At 33.8% G+C, this 19407-nt stretch overlaps 1 protein-coding gene across 1 annotated transcript in view; it reads right to left on the bottom strand.

The window, feature by feature from the left end:
- Positions 1-17208, bottom strand: part of LOC126891998 (epidermal growth factor receptor) — a 135154-nt gene extending 117946 nt beyond the window's left edge. Inside the window, exon 1 of the mRNA XM_050661381.1 lies at positions 16915-17208. Coding sequence (XP_050517338.1) covers positions 16915-17128 — 214 coding nt within the window. The 5' untranslated portion in view covers positions 17129-17208. The remainder of the gene's footprint in view (positions 1-16914) is intronic.
- Between the last annotated feature and the right edge of the window lie 2199 nt (positions 17209-19407).

The raw sequence follows: 19407 nt of genomic DNA, 5'->3' as shown, positions 1-19407 counted from the left end.
TAAGGAAATGAGCGAGTCCCAAAGTTTCACAAGAAAAAAGCAAATATTTCGCGAAATGAATGACAGATCGAAAAACTAAAAAATGTGCTCAATATTTTTTAAAAATCTGTCGAATGACATCAAACACGACTTCCCACGGAGAGGGGTGGGGGGTAAATTTAATATTTTAAATACGAATCCCGCGATATTTCGCGAAGTACACATCAGATGGAACAACTGTAAAATACACTTATTTAATATTTTTAAAAAATCTATCGAATGGCACCAAACACGACCCCCCACGGAGGTGGGGTGGGGGGTTACTTTAAAATCTTAAATAGGAGCCCCCATTTTTTATTGCAGATTTGGATTCCTTACGAAAAAATAAGTAACTTTTATTCGAAACATTTTTTCGAATTATGCATAATGGCGTTATAATCGGAAAAAACGATTGTTGGAAATGGAAAACTAAATTAAAAAATGACAAGCGCCCACTAAAATGGAAAATGTTACTTAACTTTTTTTGGTTTTAGGACCTACTCTTCACAACCCAATGGGTCTCCAAAGCGCTCGAGTGACTGCACATTTAGCATACTTTGCTCCCCTACCGTAACTCACTATTCAGCTTACATTATTTACTTTTATGTGTCTTAATTGCATAGTTGGCGATATTAATTTTCCTAATTATTTATTGTTTTATTAATTGACTAAATATTTATTACTTGCCATCAAAGCAATGATTGTTTATAAACATTTATTTATTTTAATATTCCTACTTACAAACATCAATAGCTTTTACTAAATGATTGCCTATAAACAACATTTGGGCGTTTCATAAAAATTAACAGTAAATATTTAAATCTTTGCTGTTTGTTGTAACTGAAAGGTACTAAATCAAAACTCTAAACTATTTTGACTTATCTTGTAAATCCTCATAGAAGATATACTGAGAAGGTTCGTGTCTCGCCATAAAGTTTCGTGGTTATTATTTAGAGAAAGTTGGTACCTGGCAAAAATGGTGAAAGGTTGTAAGAACTGAATATTATCAAGAACTTGCAGAATGCGCAACTTATATAATAATATAGTTGTTAATTTGCAGATTAAATTAATTTATGGTTGAAATTAATTTTGCGAAAGAAGAAATCAAAGTTGGGCTTCTTAAAAACGTTGTTATAGCTCGAGTTTTGGAGGAAATGATGGCATTATTTTGTAACTTATAGATCAATTGGGTTTGCCAAATGTCTGTATAAATGTAGATTATATAATAAAATCAGAAATATTGCGATCTCTATGTTACAGCTTAATTAAAACGAATATATAAAAGGGGGAAACCACTTATGGAATAAACTTATTTCTCTCCTTGTTTCAAAAAAAATACAAAGAACGCTGAGACAGTCGAATTTTATGTATGTATATGTAAATTTGTCCATTTTAAACTCCTTAACAACATGATTTTAACAAACCAAGTATATTATCGCTGATTGAATACCCGAAGTAAGTTCAGGTATTCAATCAAATATGTTATGTAGAGTATATTAAAAATAAGGCCCAATATACTGGCACTTAGTTTAGAAAATTTATGTAGGTATTGAATAGTTTACACACTTACATATCTAGTAGCTGATTAAAGGAATATAAATAAATCAAAACAAATGTAAAAATGAAGGTGTAAACTATTCAGCGACCTGAGCTGTACATTTAGCTAAATTTTAAAAATATAGGTATTAATTTGTTACTATACCATTATGAACTTATTCTTGTGTTATAATGGTTTAATTCTCGTTAATACATACTAACGAGAGAGTTTTTGCTATAATGGTTGGTATGACGAATAAATGATTGTAGAGAGGCTGATTTTACTACAGACCTCTCTAGACTATTATTACTTGTCCCATGAGAACTCTTTAATTAACAATAAATTTAAATTGGCATCAGTAGCGTAACTAGTCTGACTACGCCCCAATGCAAGTATTCCCCGTGCGCCCCTATTCGTATTTGGTACATTCCATGTCCAATCACTCAGGCAAAAACTTTTGGATCTCAGGTTTTTCTGAAACTTGGTGTATAGCTTCTGCGGGATGTAAAAATAAGACATTTAAGGTCAATTTTTCTTCTTCTATTTTTTCTCAAAATGTTATTTTATGCGATTTTACAGTGATTTGGTGTTTATTTAAATAAATTTGCATTTTCTATCCTAAAGTGTCAATGAAAAAAATAATGTTTTAATAGAAGGGACTCAAAAATGTCATTATAAGGAATTATAACAACAAGTTATTTTGATTCAAAACAAGTTTTTAATCAAATTTTAGAGTAGAAAACGTTAAAATACCGTTTTTTACATTTTCCTCCATTACCAAAATACATCATATTCGATTTAGCTGAAAATTTGCCCACATATAGCAAAAAGATAGGACTTTAAGTAGTTAAAAGGATTTGAATAATTTTGCAATACAAAAAAAGTTACATGCGATATTAGAGTCAAAAGTAAGTATATTAGTCCAGTCGAGATATCATTTGACTTTGCATGCCGAGCTGCCCAATTTTTTTTCTAATCTTTAGGGGTCAATAGTTTAGTAGTCTAAATTTAAAATCGCGAGTAAATTCCTCTGTTACGTTATCTGCCATCTTAATTTTAAAGGAGAACCGTTTTTGCTCAATATCTCCGCCAAAATTTTCCGCCAAATTTTCGACAAAAATGGTAGGAACTGAAATTGTTCCAAATAAATCGTATTTACAATTATTACAATTTCTTTTTAACAATGTTTGTCGTGAGATCGACATTTTCTGAGTTAATTGTACTTACAGTAGACGCCTATATTTTTGACTATGATATTGCATGTAACTTTTTTTGTATTGTAAAATTATTGAAATCCTTTTAACCACTGAAAGTGCTTTGTTTTGGCTATCTGTGGACAAATTTTCAGCCAAATCGAATAATATGATGTATTTTGGGAATGGAGGAAAATGTAAAAAACGGTATTTTAACGGTTTCTATACTACAATTTGATTAAAAACTTGTTTTGAATCAAAATAACTTATTATAATGGCATATAGTGACATTTTTGAGTCCCTTCTATTAAATATTATTTTTTCCAATGATGCTTTACGATAGAAAATGTAAATTTGTTTAAATAAGTACCATATCACTGTAAAATCGCTTAAAACAACATTTTGAGAAAAAAAAAACAGAAGAAAAAGAAGACAATTCGACCTTAAATGTCTTATTTTACATTCCGCAGATGCTATACACCAATTTTCAGACACATCGGAGATCCAAAATTGAGTGATTTGAAAACCATTTATATTTTCCAGAAGATCAGTTTTTTGCGCCTCCCGCACCGCACTTTTTTGCGCCCCAATGCACCGCATTGGTTGCATTGGCGTTACTTACGTCACTGATTGGCATTGGTATGACTAGACGATACATACGAAACAGAATAGTGTTTTTAAAATGGTGGAGTGACATTTCAAAGCATGTAAAAGAAATAATAGAAGAAAAGGAGAGTCCCGGTTGTTTCGGCTTGTCCACTGGGAAAAATATAACTGAATCGATGTTTCTGGATAACTTTATTTTAAATAGCTTCCTGAAAACAAATGTACATTGCGCAGTTTTTACATATTAAGAAATTTCCAGGCAAGATTTTGAACCACGCATGAAATAAGTAGATTATAATTTCCCACAGAAATAGAACCAAAAGAGCTACTACATACAATAATTTAACAACTGAACGTAGCAACAAATTTAAGTTAGACAATCAAATTATACAACAAGTAATGACTTTCAAATATCTGGGAATTAATATATTTTAGATATATTTTAGATCAGTGGTTCTCAATCTTTTTGAGTCATGTACCACAAAATACTTTTTAATATTTTTGGTACCACCTAACTGAAATAACTACCTATCTAGATAGGTAATCTAATTAACTGTAATAGCGGTGATTTTGACAGTTTTCGTTTTGTGTACCACCGCAAATAATGATATGTACCACCAGTGGTACATGAGTCTTATTCTTTATAAAATGTGGTGTGTTCGTTGGAGAATTGAGTAACGTAACTACTGAAGGAAATGCACAAATTTATTGAGATGTTAACAGTTAGAGATACAAAACGATACTAAAATTAATGAATACAAACTACATATTTCTTAAAACCTTTCATAGTCCATGAACATTTCGCTGACACCGCGAAATTACAAGCGTTGGTGTTTATCACGTCACGTAGTCTAAATATTGAAATATAAACACACACAGTGGCGTGCTCGCCATAACACCTCCCTCCTGAAAACCGAAGCTGGGGTGTCCAAGAAGGGCCTCTTTGCAGCTTCGAAGTTTTGGGCTTGTAGTGTAGAGCCTCTCTGGATATGCTCCGAACAGGGCAGGTAGGGCCACATGAAACAAAGAAACCCACCGGCAATAACTCATTCTATTTTTGTTGTTGTGAGAAGGCCGTAGATGAAGTGTACCACAAGGTAATCGAATTATATGTTGCAATTATTACTGATTAAATTCATTTATAATATGGAAAATGAAAGTTCATATCTACTACTTGCCGTGTTACACTTCAACTTCGTTTAGTTAATAACCTCATAAAATGGTTTTACATTATTGAAATGAAATTTTCGAATAACCTCGTTATCTAACTTAATTTTTAGAGTTTTATTGGTTTCATTGACTTCCAGAACAACATATGGTCCTGTATTTAATATCGATTTTGGTGTATTTGGATTTCTTGGTCTTTTTAAGAGAATATTATCTCCAACTTTATACTTTACTTCCAAGTTACTCGTTCTTAAGTTATCAAAACGGTTCTTTTGCTTTTTCCTTTGATCGCATTGTTTTTCCCTTATATTTTCTAACTGATTATTATACGAAATTTCATCAAATTCTCTATCATTTTTATATGGAAATACTAAACTGTAGGGGGTAGTGGATGTTGAATGATGTTTACTAGAATTATATGAGTATATAGCGACTAAAAGTGCATCTTCTAAGTCGCACTGGTTATGTTCTAAAAGATAGCTTCGCAAAGTATCTGTTATGGTAGCATGGAAACGCTCAATTATACCGTTAGAGGCATGGTACTCAGACGAAGTAAGGTGCCATTCGATATTCAACGAATTAACAAAACTTTGTATCTTTTTATTATTAAATTCGCCCCCGTGATCTGACATAATCATCTTAGGAAGGCCAAAAAGCGAAAAATAATTTTTTAACTTACTAATTATCGTTTCTGGTTTTTTATCAGTTAAAATATACGCTTGCGCAAATTTTGTTAGATTATCTATAACGGTGAGCATTTTCTGTTTATCAAAAAAGAACAGGTCTACAGATAAAGCCTCAAATGGTTTCTCCGGAGAATGCCTTACATTTAAACCTTGAGTACGATTCCTACGATCAAATTTTGAGAGTTGACAAGTAGGGCATAAAGTAATAAATTCGGTTATTTCTCTATACATATTTTTCCATTTATAAAGTTGTCGAATTTTGTCTGCAGTTTCATTAATTCCTTTGTGATAATTACTCGGGTCGTTGTGATATTCGAAAATTATCCTTTGCCTATCTTCTACAGGCGGCATAGTAACGATATTTTTACAAATTACAAAGTTAACGTCTGGATAAAGGAAACTGAGCATTTTATAATAAATATTGCTTTCAAAATAAGGTATGCTATAAGTTTTATTTCGGACTAATACTAGTTTTTTCAAAGTATTAAAATTCTCAAGGCAATGGTGTGGCTTAATTTTAACTATATTAATCTCTCTACTACGATTTTCGTTATATAACTTTAAAATTTTTTCAAAATCCGAGTCACCAACTGTGGGAAAATTATCATTGATAATTTCGAAATGATTTATATTTCTGTCATTCTCATCGTATAGATATAAAATACTCTTATTGTTAACGTCTAAGATTTGCTCATTAGAGTAGGAAAAATTATTTAAAACTAAGTTAGTTTTAACATTCTCAAATTCGGTATATTCATTTTGTTTTTGATGCACATGGTTTAATCGAATTCTTGACAGAGCGTCTGCAACTCTGTTTGCTTTGCCCGAAATATGCTGAATATCAAAATTATATTCACTTAATTTCAGTCTCCATCGTGATAATTTAGAATTAGGATCTTTTAAATTTAAAAGCCATATAAGTGGTCTATGGTCTGTGACTAATCGAAATTTAACTCCAAATAGATATGGACGGAAGTAATTTGTAAAGTGTACAACAGACAATAATTCCTTTTCTGTAGTGGAATATTTCATTTCAGTTTCATTTAATGTTCTCGATGCAAAAGCGATAGGTCGATCCTCACCGTTATCGGACATCTGTGACAAAACCGCACCGACAGCGACATTCGATGCATCGGTCGTCAAAATAAATTCTTTAGAGAAATTAGGATAAACCAGAATTTTTTCCGAGGTCAAAAATTGTTTACATTTGTCAAAGCATTCCACTACTTCGGGTGTAACATGAAACTTTATATTTTTTTTTCAACAAACCCGTTAGAGGTTTAGTTAAATCAGCAAAATTATTTACAAATTTCCTATAATAGCCAAATAAGCCGAGAAATGATTTACATTCAGTTTGATTTTGCGGGACTGGAAAATCTAAAATAGCTTGAATCTTTTTCGGGTCTGGTTTAATACCTTCCGGTGTCAATAAATGACCTAAGAAAGTTATTTCATCCGTTAAAAACTTACATTTATCAGGTTCGATCTTTAAATTATTTTTTTGTATTAATTCAAAAATTATTTCGATATTTTTAAGATGATCTTCGACTGTATTACTAAAAATTAAAATATCGTCCATATAAATGAAACATGTTTTGCCTATGTGCTCTCGAAATATGTCATTCATCACTCTAGCAAAGGTACTAGGAGCGTTTTTAAGCCCAAACGGCATTCTAGTAAATTCAAAGTGCCCGTTTTCTGTGGAAAAAGCTGTTTTTTCGATATCTTCGGGATTCATGGGAATTTGGTGAAAACCCGACGCCAGATCGATTGTAGAAAAAAATTTAGAGGTATTGAGAAGGTCGAAAATATCGCTAATATTCGGGATAGGAAATCTATCGTCAACCGTGATAAGATTTAATTTTCTAAAATCAATTACTATCCTCCATTTTTGAACATTATTTTCGTCAGGTTTTTTGGGGACAATAAAAAATGGCGAATTCCAAGGACTGACAGAATCGCGAATTATTCCCTGCTCTAATAATTTTGTTATTTGTTTATTGACCTCTTTTTTATGAACGTGAGGGTGCCGATAATTTCTAGTATAAATCGGACTGGCATTTTCAGGATTAGTACGGATATTATGTTTTATTCGACTGCTAAAAGTTAGATGTTCGTTAGGTAACGAGAATATATTTTGGAACTTCACATGAATATCTTTTATCTTTGTTTGTAATCTTTCATCAAGATGGTCTAATTTTAGTTTACTTATAATAGTATCAATTTTTTCAGTTGAGTCGATAACATTACTTCGGACTTGATTTTCGTGTATATTATTTAGACTAAATATATTATGTTCCCGATCAGACGAAAACAATGGGATTTCCTCATGATTAGCAAATAAAGTATTCAAACCAAAGTCAATAACACATTTATTCTTTTCTAAAAAATCATAACCAAGTATTCCATCAAAAGGAGAATTTATGTCTACTATATAGAATTTTTCAACACTCGAAAATAATTTAAAGTTTACGCTCTTTGTAACTTGAATTGGTTCGTTACTAATACCAAATATTTTAAAATTTTCATGATTAAACTGATAAGAGTCTAAAATTTTACTTGGTTTCAATATTGATATAGCTGCCCCTGAATCAATTAATAACTTTAAATTTAAATTTTTAATATGCGCGTAAAGAAGCGGTTTATTTGCTACTTGGTAAATTGTAAAGTTGTCAGCGGAACTTGCTCTAAAAAATCCTGATCAACTTCGATTTCTATGTCTTTTTCGCTTTCTGAACTGTCGTTGTCGCAATAGGTATTATGAACAACATTGTGAGATTGTGGTTTACGATAACATTTTTCTGCTTTATGTCCATATTTATGGCAAAAAGTGCACTTTGGAATGGTTAATTTAATTGGTGGATTTGGATTTATCGATTGATTTGTTGAACCGGGCGCAGAAAATGTTTTTTGCGTACCTGCATTACTTGAAGAAATTGTATTGTCATTATTTATATTTAATTTAGAAAAATTGTCATTTGTTTGTTTGAAATATTGTTGGTTTTCATAATCGTTTAAAATTTGCTTAATTTGAATCAACGAACTGGGATTTAAAGAACGAAGCATTTGACACAAAGGTTCTTTTATGCCCGTAATAGCGGTCAGAATTGCAGTCTTACTGTGAAAATTATTTAAACATTTTTTTTCAACATTGTTCAAACTTGAATCGTATTTGATAACTTTACTGATTCTTATCAATTGTTTTTCAATTCTATCAACGAAATTTACCGGTTTTTCACTAGAACGTTGCTTAAAATGGCATAACTCAAAATTTAGACACTGCAAATCCAAATTTTCACCAAACTGAGAAAGGAGAGCATTTTTTATCTCTTGCCATGTCGAAAATTCTTTCGAGCCAATGAAATCAAGAGCCTTTCCCTCTAACCTGCTTTTTACAATAAAAGGAAAAATTTGTAAATCCGCTGGGTCAAATTTTGCAAAAATGAAATCAACAGAATCTATAAAATAGTGTAATTTTGAAGAAGACCCATCAAAAACATTTATAAGCTTGATAGCTTTGTCACTATTAATATAATTATTAGAAGTGTTGGCGGAAATTATGGACGTATTTGCTGTTACGTCGTTAGTTGCCATTATATTAACAAAAAATAAGTTAAACAAATAAAAAAATAAAAAAAATGCAAATACTAGATATGATATCTTAAAAGTTTGAAAATAGCGAAACAGAGTAAATAAAAAAATGAAAACAAATACAAAATTAATATAATTCGACTAACCTCAAGTACTTCCGTGAGAACGTGGCCTTACACCGGAACGGGTCGAGAACGTTGCAGCGTCTCAGATCAGGTGGATTTACACTGGAACGGGAAGAGAACGGGTGGAGAACGTTGTACCTTCTGGATCAAGTGGCTGTACACTGGAACTGGTCGAAATTCTAAACTGTATGTAGTTGCTTCTTCTGTGGAAATGCTTCACCGTTTCCAGGGTCGAGTGGCTTTTCACTGAAGCTGGTGGTTGAGAAGATTTCACGAAGTTGCTAGTTGCGCCTCTCCAGAACTTCCGAATTGCTTTGTGGCTTTACACAACAAGTGGCCTTACACTTGGAATTCTTCAAGTTGCTTACGAGTTCCTTCAGTTTTCCTTCCTCGTGGCCTTACACTCGGAACTCAACTACTAAGTCACTAATTCTCCAATTTCCCAATTAACGATTAAAATCGATTAGAAAAAAGGCTTTACTTTTTCTAATTGGAAATTTCTACTAACTGCGCCAGTCTTATTCTTTATAAAATGTGGTGTGTTCGTTGGAGAATTGAGTAACGTAACTACTGAAGGAAATGCACAAATTTATTGAGATGTTAACAGTTAGAGATACAAAACGATACTAAAATTAATGAATACAAACTACATATTTCTTAAAACCTTTCATAGTCCATGAACATTTCGCTGACACCGCGAAATTACAAGCGTTGGTGTTTATCACGTCACGTAGTCTAAATATTGAAATATAAACACACACAGTGGCGTGCTCGCCATAACACATGTACCACAGATTGAGAATCGCTGTTTTAGATTATCCAAAGACCAATTTCCTGGCTGAAAAGAAGGATTTCCTGGCTGAAAAATCTACGAACGTGGTTCAACACAACCACTACAAATCTTTTTTTAAACGAATCTAATTAAACGAATTTTATGCGAAACTATTAGCAGAACATAACAAAGCACTGCATAAAAATAGGACTTATTATGTATTTTGGGTATTCAAAAAGGAGTTACTTTTCAGTTATATCCTCTACATTTTATAATACATCAGTAAAATAATCCAATTTAGAAAACTTTAAACTCATTATTCTAATTATAAATGAATTGTTTCAAGTTTTGCATTGTCTGTGTATACAAACTAAACAAAAACATATATGAGATAACTTGCATTACCTAATGGTGTACCTATAAAAAACTTTCTTTATACAGTACTATATCGTTTAATTGCGCAAAGAAAACATCAATAAAAACAAGATATATATAGTATAAGGAAAGTTCTAAAATAGTATTATGACAAAGTCTAATGTACAAGATCATGGTACTTTTATTACACTGGAGTACGTCATTTTAGAGGTCGGTACTTTTATAGGTGATTTTATAATATATTTTTTCATGCATGCTAAATTCAAATTATCGAAATAAACGGCAGAGCACAAGAATTATTATTGTGGTATGTTGAAAACCGATTTACGTTTTAAAATAATATATTCACAAAAATGTAGCTACATATTAATTTCAAAGATACTCTTTACAACGGTTATTCGTTAATAAATAAATTATCGTTTGACATTCTGGATTGTTTTTCACCTGTTACGTCTCTGATAAGACACCAGCAATAGGCTGAAAGCATATTCACATCCCAGCAGTGCTGGTGTCTCTCTTCCATTACTCGAATGTCCCTTTGCTCTTCACTGTAATTCTCCCAGTTTTCAGAGAATAGTCCAAATGTGAGCTGAGAAAGTGCATCTTTATAGACATACGTGTACCAAGAGCATTAAAGTTCTGAAAGAGTTCCTCTACAGTAGACTCATAGTACTGAGTGCTACAGTTGCCCAGAAAGTTTTTAATAGCTTTGATCGCGCAGTACGTCCTGGGTATACCCAGGGGGAGAACGCCTGCGCATTACAAAATTGGGCGTTCGCGGAGTCCAAATCTTTCCCTCTGAACACCCTCCGGATTTTTAATTCGGTGTTCGCGCAGTACAGAAAAAAAATCCTGAACGTGTCCGGGATACGCTCTCAACGTTCGAGGATTTGGTTTCGGATTTTAAGTTCGCACAGGCGCACAAAATATTTGGGAAGAATTTCTTGACATTCTGTTCTTACTCCTTCCAATTCTTAACCTAAAATATTGTTTTGTTAAACAGCTTGTAGATGTAGATTCTGGTTTTTAAAGTTTTGGAAGTGTTGTATCATTTAAATATTCTTCAAACAAATTTTAATATTTTTTATATTAAAGCTTTTTTAGTTGTTTTTGTCAATGTTTTCCATTTCGTATGTTTATAAATAAGTAGGTACCTTTTCTAGTATTATTTTCATTCGATATTCGATAATTATCTATTACGGTAGTATGTATTACAATAAATTGTACTCTGTTTTTACTTAATTTCTTCTATCTAAATGAGCTTATAAGTATCTACATATTCTTGTGGTTTATTTTTCAGTTTAATTTATGAGTTAAATTAGTCTCTTATTGAATATAATGAAACATAAACAATACATCAGACTTATTCTGAAACTATTTCTTGTGTCTTGTTATATTTCATTATTTTTGTGGTGTAATAAACCACAACACAATGCCACAACCTATTAAATTCAATACATAGATATCAAAATTGGAAATGATTGTTTTACTAAATTATTCCTTCCTTCAGATAATGTTCAACCCGCATGAAGTTAAAGGTAATTTTTATATCTAAATATCAACTTACTCTCTACAAGAATGTAAGCTGGATTTCAGAGTGGAAATAACCACATTATATTGTGGAAATAATAAAGAAAGACTCTAATCAAATTTCTACCTTCTAAGAAAGGCATTGAATTATTGAATAGAAAGTTAATCGTTTGCCTGTTGCCTTTATTCTCTTTCCTCTTTCTCTTTGTTGACATACAAATTTGTTGTTGCATTTGCATTTTTTTGACATTTATTTCGAAATGAGAAAGAGACAACAAAAGGCTTCCTTCTCTAACCTTAATGTATGCAACCCGTCATTACATTGCGAATCCGAAAATTGTTCGCGGAGCGAAAAATCCTGAGCATGTCCAGGATAAGTTTACGTTGACGCCTGCGCATTGGAAACTAATCCCGAACTTACTCTGGGTATGCTCGATTTGTACTGCGCGAACACTACTAATAATAGACTTCAATGAAACCAAGCATTTTTCTCTTTTGTCTGCATACTTTCATCGAATTTAGAGTCTTGCATGAGCTCCCTAATCTGAGGGCCATCAAAAATGCACGTCTTATAGGTGTGCTTACAACCAGTGCTCATATAAACCGTTGATTTAAACCTTGAGACTCTTCTTTTAAAGCCTCAGAAAGCTATTTAGCTGGGGATCCTAATTGCTATCATTGAAGACGATTCCCGACTTGGTCGATAGAATTAGAGTCTGGCAAACGAGGCGGTCACTCCGTGCTAGTAATATCTAGTCTTTATAGACCTAAATTCAAAATTGCTGGTTCGTCAGGTTGGTATCCACAAGAACAAAATTTAGATCCAAGGGATGAGCGAATAGGCCAACAATTGGCCCTTTTGCGGCTATTAATTAGCTTGGCTTTACTAATACGTGGGAAATAGAGCCCACGGAAATAGAGCTAGGTATAGACCCAATATTTTTCTTCATCCACTATTTTGTCACTAATGACCTGTGATTAGTGGTAGAAAAGTTCATTTTCTAGGAATGAAATTTACATGAAACCATAAAATCAAATAGCAAAAGGGGACCAGGAAGAAGACGTAACACTTGGCTTAAAAACCTACGGCAATGGACGAATATGACCTCCATACAGGCACGTAGCCAAGGGAGGGGTCCATGGGGTCCAGACCCCTCCCAAAACTACCTCGGCTTTTGTACCAAGGCAGTAAGTTTATTCCCAAGTTACTATTAACATTCTTGAAAAGTGAACGTAACTATTATTATTTTTTACAAGGATTATTTCTGTTTTTATCAGTGTACGGATCAACTTGCATCCAATTTAAAAATCAGATTTAGCAAAAACGAAAATATTCTATCAGCATTTTAAATTCTTTTACCTGCATTTGCCTCTACAGAAAAAGCAAAATTGCTAGAAAATTTGGCTGCCTATTCTATTACTCCCGCGACACTTCCCTTGCAGCAATAAAAGCTGAGTATGTATATGTTATGGTGTAACTGTAATACAATATTATCATCTTTAGAACCAAATACCAAAGTTCTCCACGTAATGAAACATTGTAATAAATATTTGTTCTCTAAACATTTACAAATTCCTTACTATTTTGGCAACTATAATACCTGTCACAACGGCCAGTGTAGAACCTTCGTTCTCAACAATGAAGCGAGTAAAAACATTACCCAGAAACAAGATGGGAAACGAAGACTCAGTTTATTGGCTCTTTGTTCTGTTCATTAAAACGTGGAAAACCAGATATATAGATACCAAATCATCATCACATATTTGATGTCATAGAGCGAATAGCATAGCTGAGGTGGAATTGGGCAGGTTATGTAGCCAGAATGGAGAACTGTGGTGGACCCAAAAAATTACAATGTGGAGACCACGAACGGACAGAAGAAGTAGAGGTAGACCACCTACACGATGGACAGACAACGTCAAAAGGGTTGCTGGGAATTGGTTGCTGGAAGCCCAAGATCGACAGAACTGAAACAAATTAGGGGAGGCCATGTTCAACTTTGAATGCAGAAGGCTGGATGATGATGATGATATATCAAATAACCCAAAATTATTGAGTAGACTAGACTAGAACTATTATTGACTAGACTAGAAGACCAGGTGTACTCTATTCTACGGAATTATATATTTCGTTAGTCGTCACTAACATCATCAGGGAAGCTAAAATGATATCTACTAAAGATACAATGGTGAAATTAGCTATTAAACACAACTTACTTTACTAGGGTAAGATGGTCGTCATATAGATGTTATATTAGTATAGTAAAGTAGTAAAAACTTGTTATTGCAATTTTTAAAATATTAAAATAGTTTTTTCAAATTTTGAGTATGGATCTAAAATTTATTCTGAATATTTATTTCAATACCTTACCGTCTAACCTAACAAAAAATTTGAGTTGTATTTGGACCCCCCTCAAGAACATTTCCTGGCTACGTGCCTGCCTCCATAGAACTATTCACGGCACCAAGAAGAAGACAAAATCAAAAGTCTTTTATTAACTGAAAAAAGTATTTCGTACAAGACGAACATGACCTCAGTTTTATGAAAACTGGAACAGGAATATCAAGAATGGAATGAAAATAAACCTAAAAAAACTGAATACCTAACAACGGAGAATACAGAAACAAAACGGCTGGAAATAGACGAAGGTAAACAAATCAAAGGAGCAGACAGTACAAGTACATATTTAGGTTTCATAATATCAAACAAGGATATATGCTCAAGAAAAAATCCAGTTAATGTGACAAGTTTAAATATTGGTGAATATGAGTTTGAAAAGGTAGAACACTTTAAATATCTTGGGAGTCTCAGTTAAATGAAACTAGTGATAGAAGCATCGTAATCAGTGAAAGAATCCAGGCAGGAAACAGATCCTACTGGAAATACAATAACTTCCTCAAGGATAAGAAGCTTACTCAGAATGCTAAACTGAAAATTTACAAAGCAGCAATTAGACCAGTAATCACATATGGTGCTGAAGTAATGTGTCTGACCCAGGCCCAGAAAGAGGAAGAAAGATTGAGGATCCTAGAGATGAAAATAATTCGGAGGATAGCAGGCCCACTAAACTTAGGTAATAATGAATTTAGAAAACTCATGAACCACGAAGTAAGAGGACTTCTGAAAGGAGAAGACATCGTCAGATTTATCAAGGCACAGAGACTCAGATAGATTGACATATAGAAAGGAGAAATCCAGAAGCCGTCATCAAGAAAATTTCCAAATGGAGACCTGTATCAGGCAGACCACGAGGAAGACCCAAAATTAGATGAGAGAACCAGACAGTCGAGGACCTTAAGAAGATACGAGTCAGAGAATGGAATGGGTAACCATAAGCAAAAAAAGGAACGAATGGAGAAAAATTGTAGAAGATGCCAAGTCACACAAAAAATTGTAAAACCAAAATGTTAAATACGGATTGATTCACCGCGACAAACGAATCAGAAGAGCCCAAAGAGGGTGGCAATCACTCCGCTAGGAGTGTGGATGCCATGACCATGATGATGATGAATATCAAACAAAAGAACAACTGAAGAACATATAAAAACAGACTAGGACAAACCAGAGACTACAAGGACAAACATACTAAAATTGAACCCAGAAACCGGCACTGTGTGAGCATCAGTATAAAAACAAACAGAAGAATATACTTATAACACCATGACAAGAAGTAACCTCAGTAACCTCAGTTATGGGTGTGAAAATCGGATAAAGAAAACCAAAAACAAAATAAGAGCAACAGAAATGGAATTCCTAAGAAGAAGCTGCAGAAGAAAAAGAAGAGGTATAGTAAATAACTTACGAGATTAAGAAAAGAATGAGATTGAACTCAGATAATAAATAGATTACATAGAACAGAAGAGATTAACCTGGTACTGGCATATCAGGAGAGCAGACCAAAAACGTTGGATAAACAGAATGACAGATGGGAGCCCGATAGGAAGAAGGAAGAAAGGCAGACCTTTCAGAGATGAAGTGGACGAAGCAATGGAAAGAAGAAATCTAGGAAGGGGACTGGCAAAACAGAAAGAACTGGAGAGAACGGTTGAGTGAAGGAATACAGTGACAACTGTGGAAATCCTTAGTATTATAGAGTATTTCTGTATTGTGGAATGGATGAAATAATAGAAGATGTGGAATCGCTACAACTAGGATACAGACTCGGCCACAGTAGAATCAGTATAGTGTGCTATGCGGATGATGCAGCCCTGATTGCAGAGGACGAGGATGACCTACAAAGACAACTTTATCGATTCTATCAAGCATGCCGACGACTCAACATGAACATAATATCCACGCAGGAAACAAAATACATTACCATTGCGAAAGACCCAATTAGATGCAAGCTAGTGGTAGAGGGGAAACCCATAGAACAGCTAAACCAGTTCAAATATCTATCTAGGTGTAGAGTTATCAAGTTATCATGACCCAGCCAGAGACCTAAGAGGACAAATTAACAAGGCCGCTGTCTTGTCCGGATGTTTGAGAGATGTGGTCTGGAATAACCCATATATGAGAATGGACAGCAAAGTTAGAATTTACAAAACTTGCATCAGACCTGTTATTAGCTATGGCATTGAATCAAGAGAAGACACCAATAAAACCAAAAGCATGCTAAGAACAGCCGAAATGAAGACACTAAGAGCAATAGCAGGGAAGACAAGAAGAGATAGAATACGAAACAACATCATCAGGGAACAATGTGGCGTCAAGATATAGTCAGATAGGGCAAGCAAAGACGAAGAGAATGGTTCAGCCATGTAAAAAGAATGGAGGAGCACAGACTACCGAGAAGGAAAACCAGCAGGCAAGCGTCCACCGGGGGGACCACCAAAAAGATGGAGAGATAGGCAGTCTACCTACCTCTCGAGAAATACTTCAACGTCGGAATTAACAGATCGGCAGATCTACAACAAGTATAAGAAGAATTTTTGTATTGTACTTTGTTTAGACTATCAATTCGCATGAATATAGTTTTTTTTTTGTAAAATTAGCATATTGGAATTGGAACTATGCTCCTTTTTTCAATAATATACTTTTTTTAATTTGAGATTAGCGAAGAATCTGACCTGGACCTGATTGAGTAGAATGACTTATATTTTTGAATTCAGCAAGCACTAAATATATAAAATCATCTATAAAACTCTTCACCTTACAAAAAAAAAGTTTTGAAATGTAGACCAGTGTTTTCTATGTACCAAAAGCATGAAAAAACGTCAAGGTACCAAAAGGACATACTCAGCATCCCCTGGTTCCTAGACTACTAGTTTCATTTTGATCGTTATACACTTTAATTCTGTTTTGGACACTTACTTTTGCCCCCCTTATTCAAAAAATCAGTCTCCTTCTCGACAACTGGCGCTCTCGAGCGCAAGTGTTGCTGCACAGCGTGCGAGGTATTCGTGTGTCTATTCCTGTTTTTTGCACAATTCACCCTGTCAATCACAAACACAATCAATAAAAGGACAATGCATACTCTGATCATCCCCATGCAACCCACGGCGGCGCGCATTTTGACGGACGACATCTCGGTAAACGTCACATGTTTCGCGGTGTTCTCCGGAACGCATCGTCCAACGTACTGACGGTTTGAGGTGCAGCTCCAGCCATGGTTCTGTAGAACAAACCTAACCTTAGTTTCTTGGTTTACCTGACCGGTACAACGCGCTGTTGCCGAGTTTCGGGTTTCTTAGAGTACCGCGGTTGGTAAACACGGAAAATATTGAGGTCATTGGAATTCTATAAAGGTTATAGGATTATACATTATACATCGAAGGAATATTTGAATTTATTTAATAGTGATTCTAGAATTAATTTAACAAAATTATCTTTCTATTCGAAAGTACCTTAAGTACTTATTTATTATTTGAGACATGTACTATTTTTAATTGGCCTCTATTTTTTAGAGTATCAATAATGCTATTTTTGTATTACATTTTGTGTCTTTTGAAGTCGATATTTTAATTATCCCTATGTATATGTATATAAGCTGTACACTCCCGTGGAAGTTATAGCTGTTTTTCACTTTAATGATCCGTTAAGACATGGGGGATCAGTCCACTTTTCTTCTAATCTGTCTCCTCAAAGCTTCTGGTGTGTCTTCGTTTCCGTCACTACTTTTCTCCACTCATATCGGTTCTCAGTCTTTTTTTTCCAGTTTCGAATTCCCATAACTCGTAAGTCGTTTTCGACTTGCTGTTTCCATCTTGCTTTTGGTCTGCCTCGTGCTCTTGGCTCAGGGGGTATCCAGTTGGTAATAACTTTAATGGTACCATCTTCACTTTTTCTATGACCATACCACCTTATTCTTCGTGCTTTTGCTTCTTTCACTATGTTTTCTCCTTCCATCCATTTTTCTATTTCGTGGTTCATCCAGGGTCTTCTTTCATTTTCATTTATTACTTTTGGTCCCAGAATGTTGCGCATTATTTTTCTTTCAAATACTTTCAGCTGTTCTTCTTCTTTTAACGTTAGGGGGTTGGTTTCTATGGCATACATTACCACTGGTCTTATGGTAGTCTTATATATTTGCATCTTTGCATTTATGCTGAATTTTTTATCTTTTATTATTTTTATATTTTTGTGGTAAGCTCTATTTCCTGCTTGTAGTTTCTGTTTCAGGTCTATTCTTTCATTATCTCTACTAATCATCGTTCCCAAGTATTTGAATGTATCTACTTCCTCAAATCTGTAATTATCTATTATCATTTGTGTTAGTCTTGTTTTCTTGAATCTGCTTGCGTTCATGTACTTTGTTTTTTCCATATTTATATCTAGTCCTCTTCTTTTTGCCCCTTTTTCTATTTCAGAGAATGCCTTAATTAATGATCTTTTGTCCCGGGCTATTATAACGATATCATCTGCATAACCTACTATTTGTACTGCATTTTCATTAATTATTCCGTTATTTGTTGCTTCTTTTATTGCACAATCTAGAGCTGTAATCAATAACTCAGTTGACAGGGCATCCCCTTGTCTGACTCCGTTTTGGACCCTAATCTTCTCTGTTGTCTTATATACGTTATGATATGATACGTACATATATGTCCCTATACGTTATGATAAAATATCTCTCTGTTATTTTTTTGCAGTGTATGGGCAAAATGTAATCTTTCCTCACTGTCCGGTATTTTTTTAAGCAAAAATCAAGTTTCAAAATAAAATTTTATATTATTAGTTTCCCTCTTGAATATTGAACAAAATATGACTGGATATTTTGCTTTTGTAGGAGTGACCATTGACTTCTATTAAGTTTCACACTGAGTTACTTATTCTTGCCAAGCAAACAATTGTTTGATCCAAATTTTGTTCTTGTATATGATTCCGACCTCACCAACTTCGCATTTAGCTTTAACAAGACTAGATATTTTAACATGGAGTGACTGTCTCGTTTGTCCGACTCTAATTCTATCAGTCAAGTCTGGAATCGTATCTTCATGATTCCCATGCAAGGATAATGTTTTAGATCAACGTTCCATATGATCCTGGTTCTGAGCACGTCTAGAAGACGAGAGGCAGTTATGTACTAGGAGACACTGAATCGGAGATTTATTTGTTCTTTTATCTGTAGTTTATTTCAAATAATAAAAAGATTAAGAAACCTTAGCTTAGGCACATGGAGGCGTTGAAAAATAACAATCTTGGTTGAAGTATATGAACTTGGTTCTATATGAACTTATCGAAATCCATGAAAAATAAAATAGAAAACCCACGAAAAAAAAATAATTTTTCAACACAACTATTCCGGATAGTTTCCTACCTAACTACAATGTACAATCATTGTTTGAATAACATAAAAAGAGGGAT

The sequence above is a fragment of the Diabrotica virgifera genome, chromosome 9 (assembly GCF_917563875.1).
Source record: "Diabrotica virgifera virgifera chromosome 9, PGI_DIABVI_V3a".
NCBI classification, from domain to species: domain Eukaryota; kingdom Metazoa; phylum Arthropoda; class Insecta; order Coleoptera; family Chrysomelidae; genus Diabrotica; species Diabrotica virgifera.
This window is presented reverse-complemented; position numbering and strand designations above follow the sequence as displayed.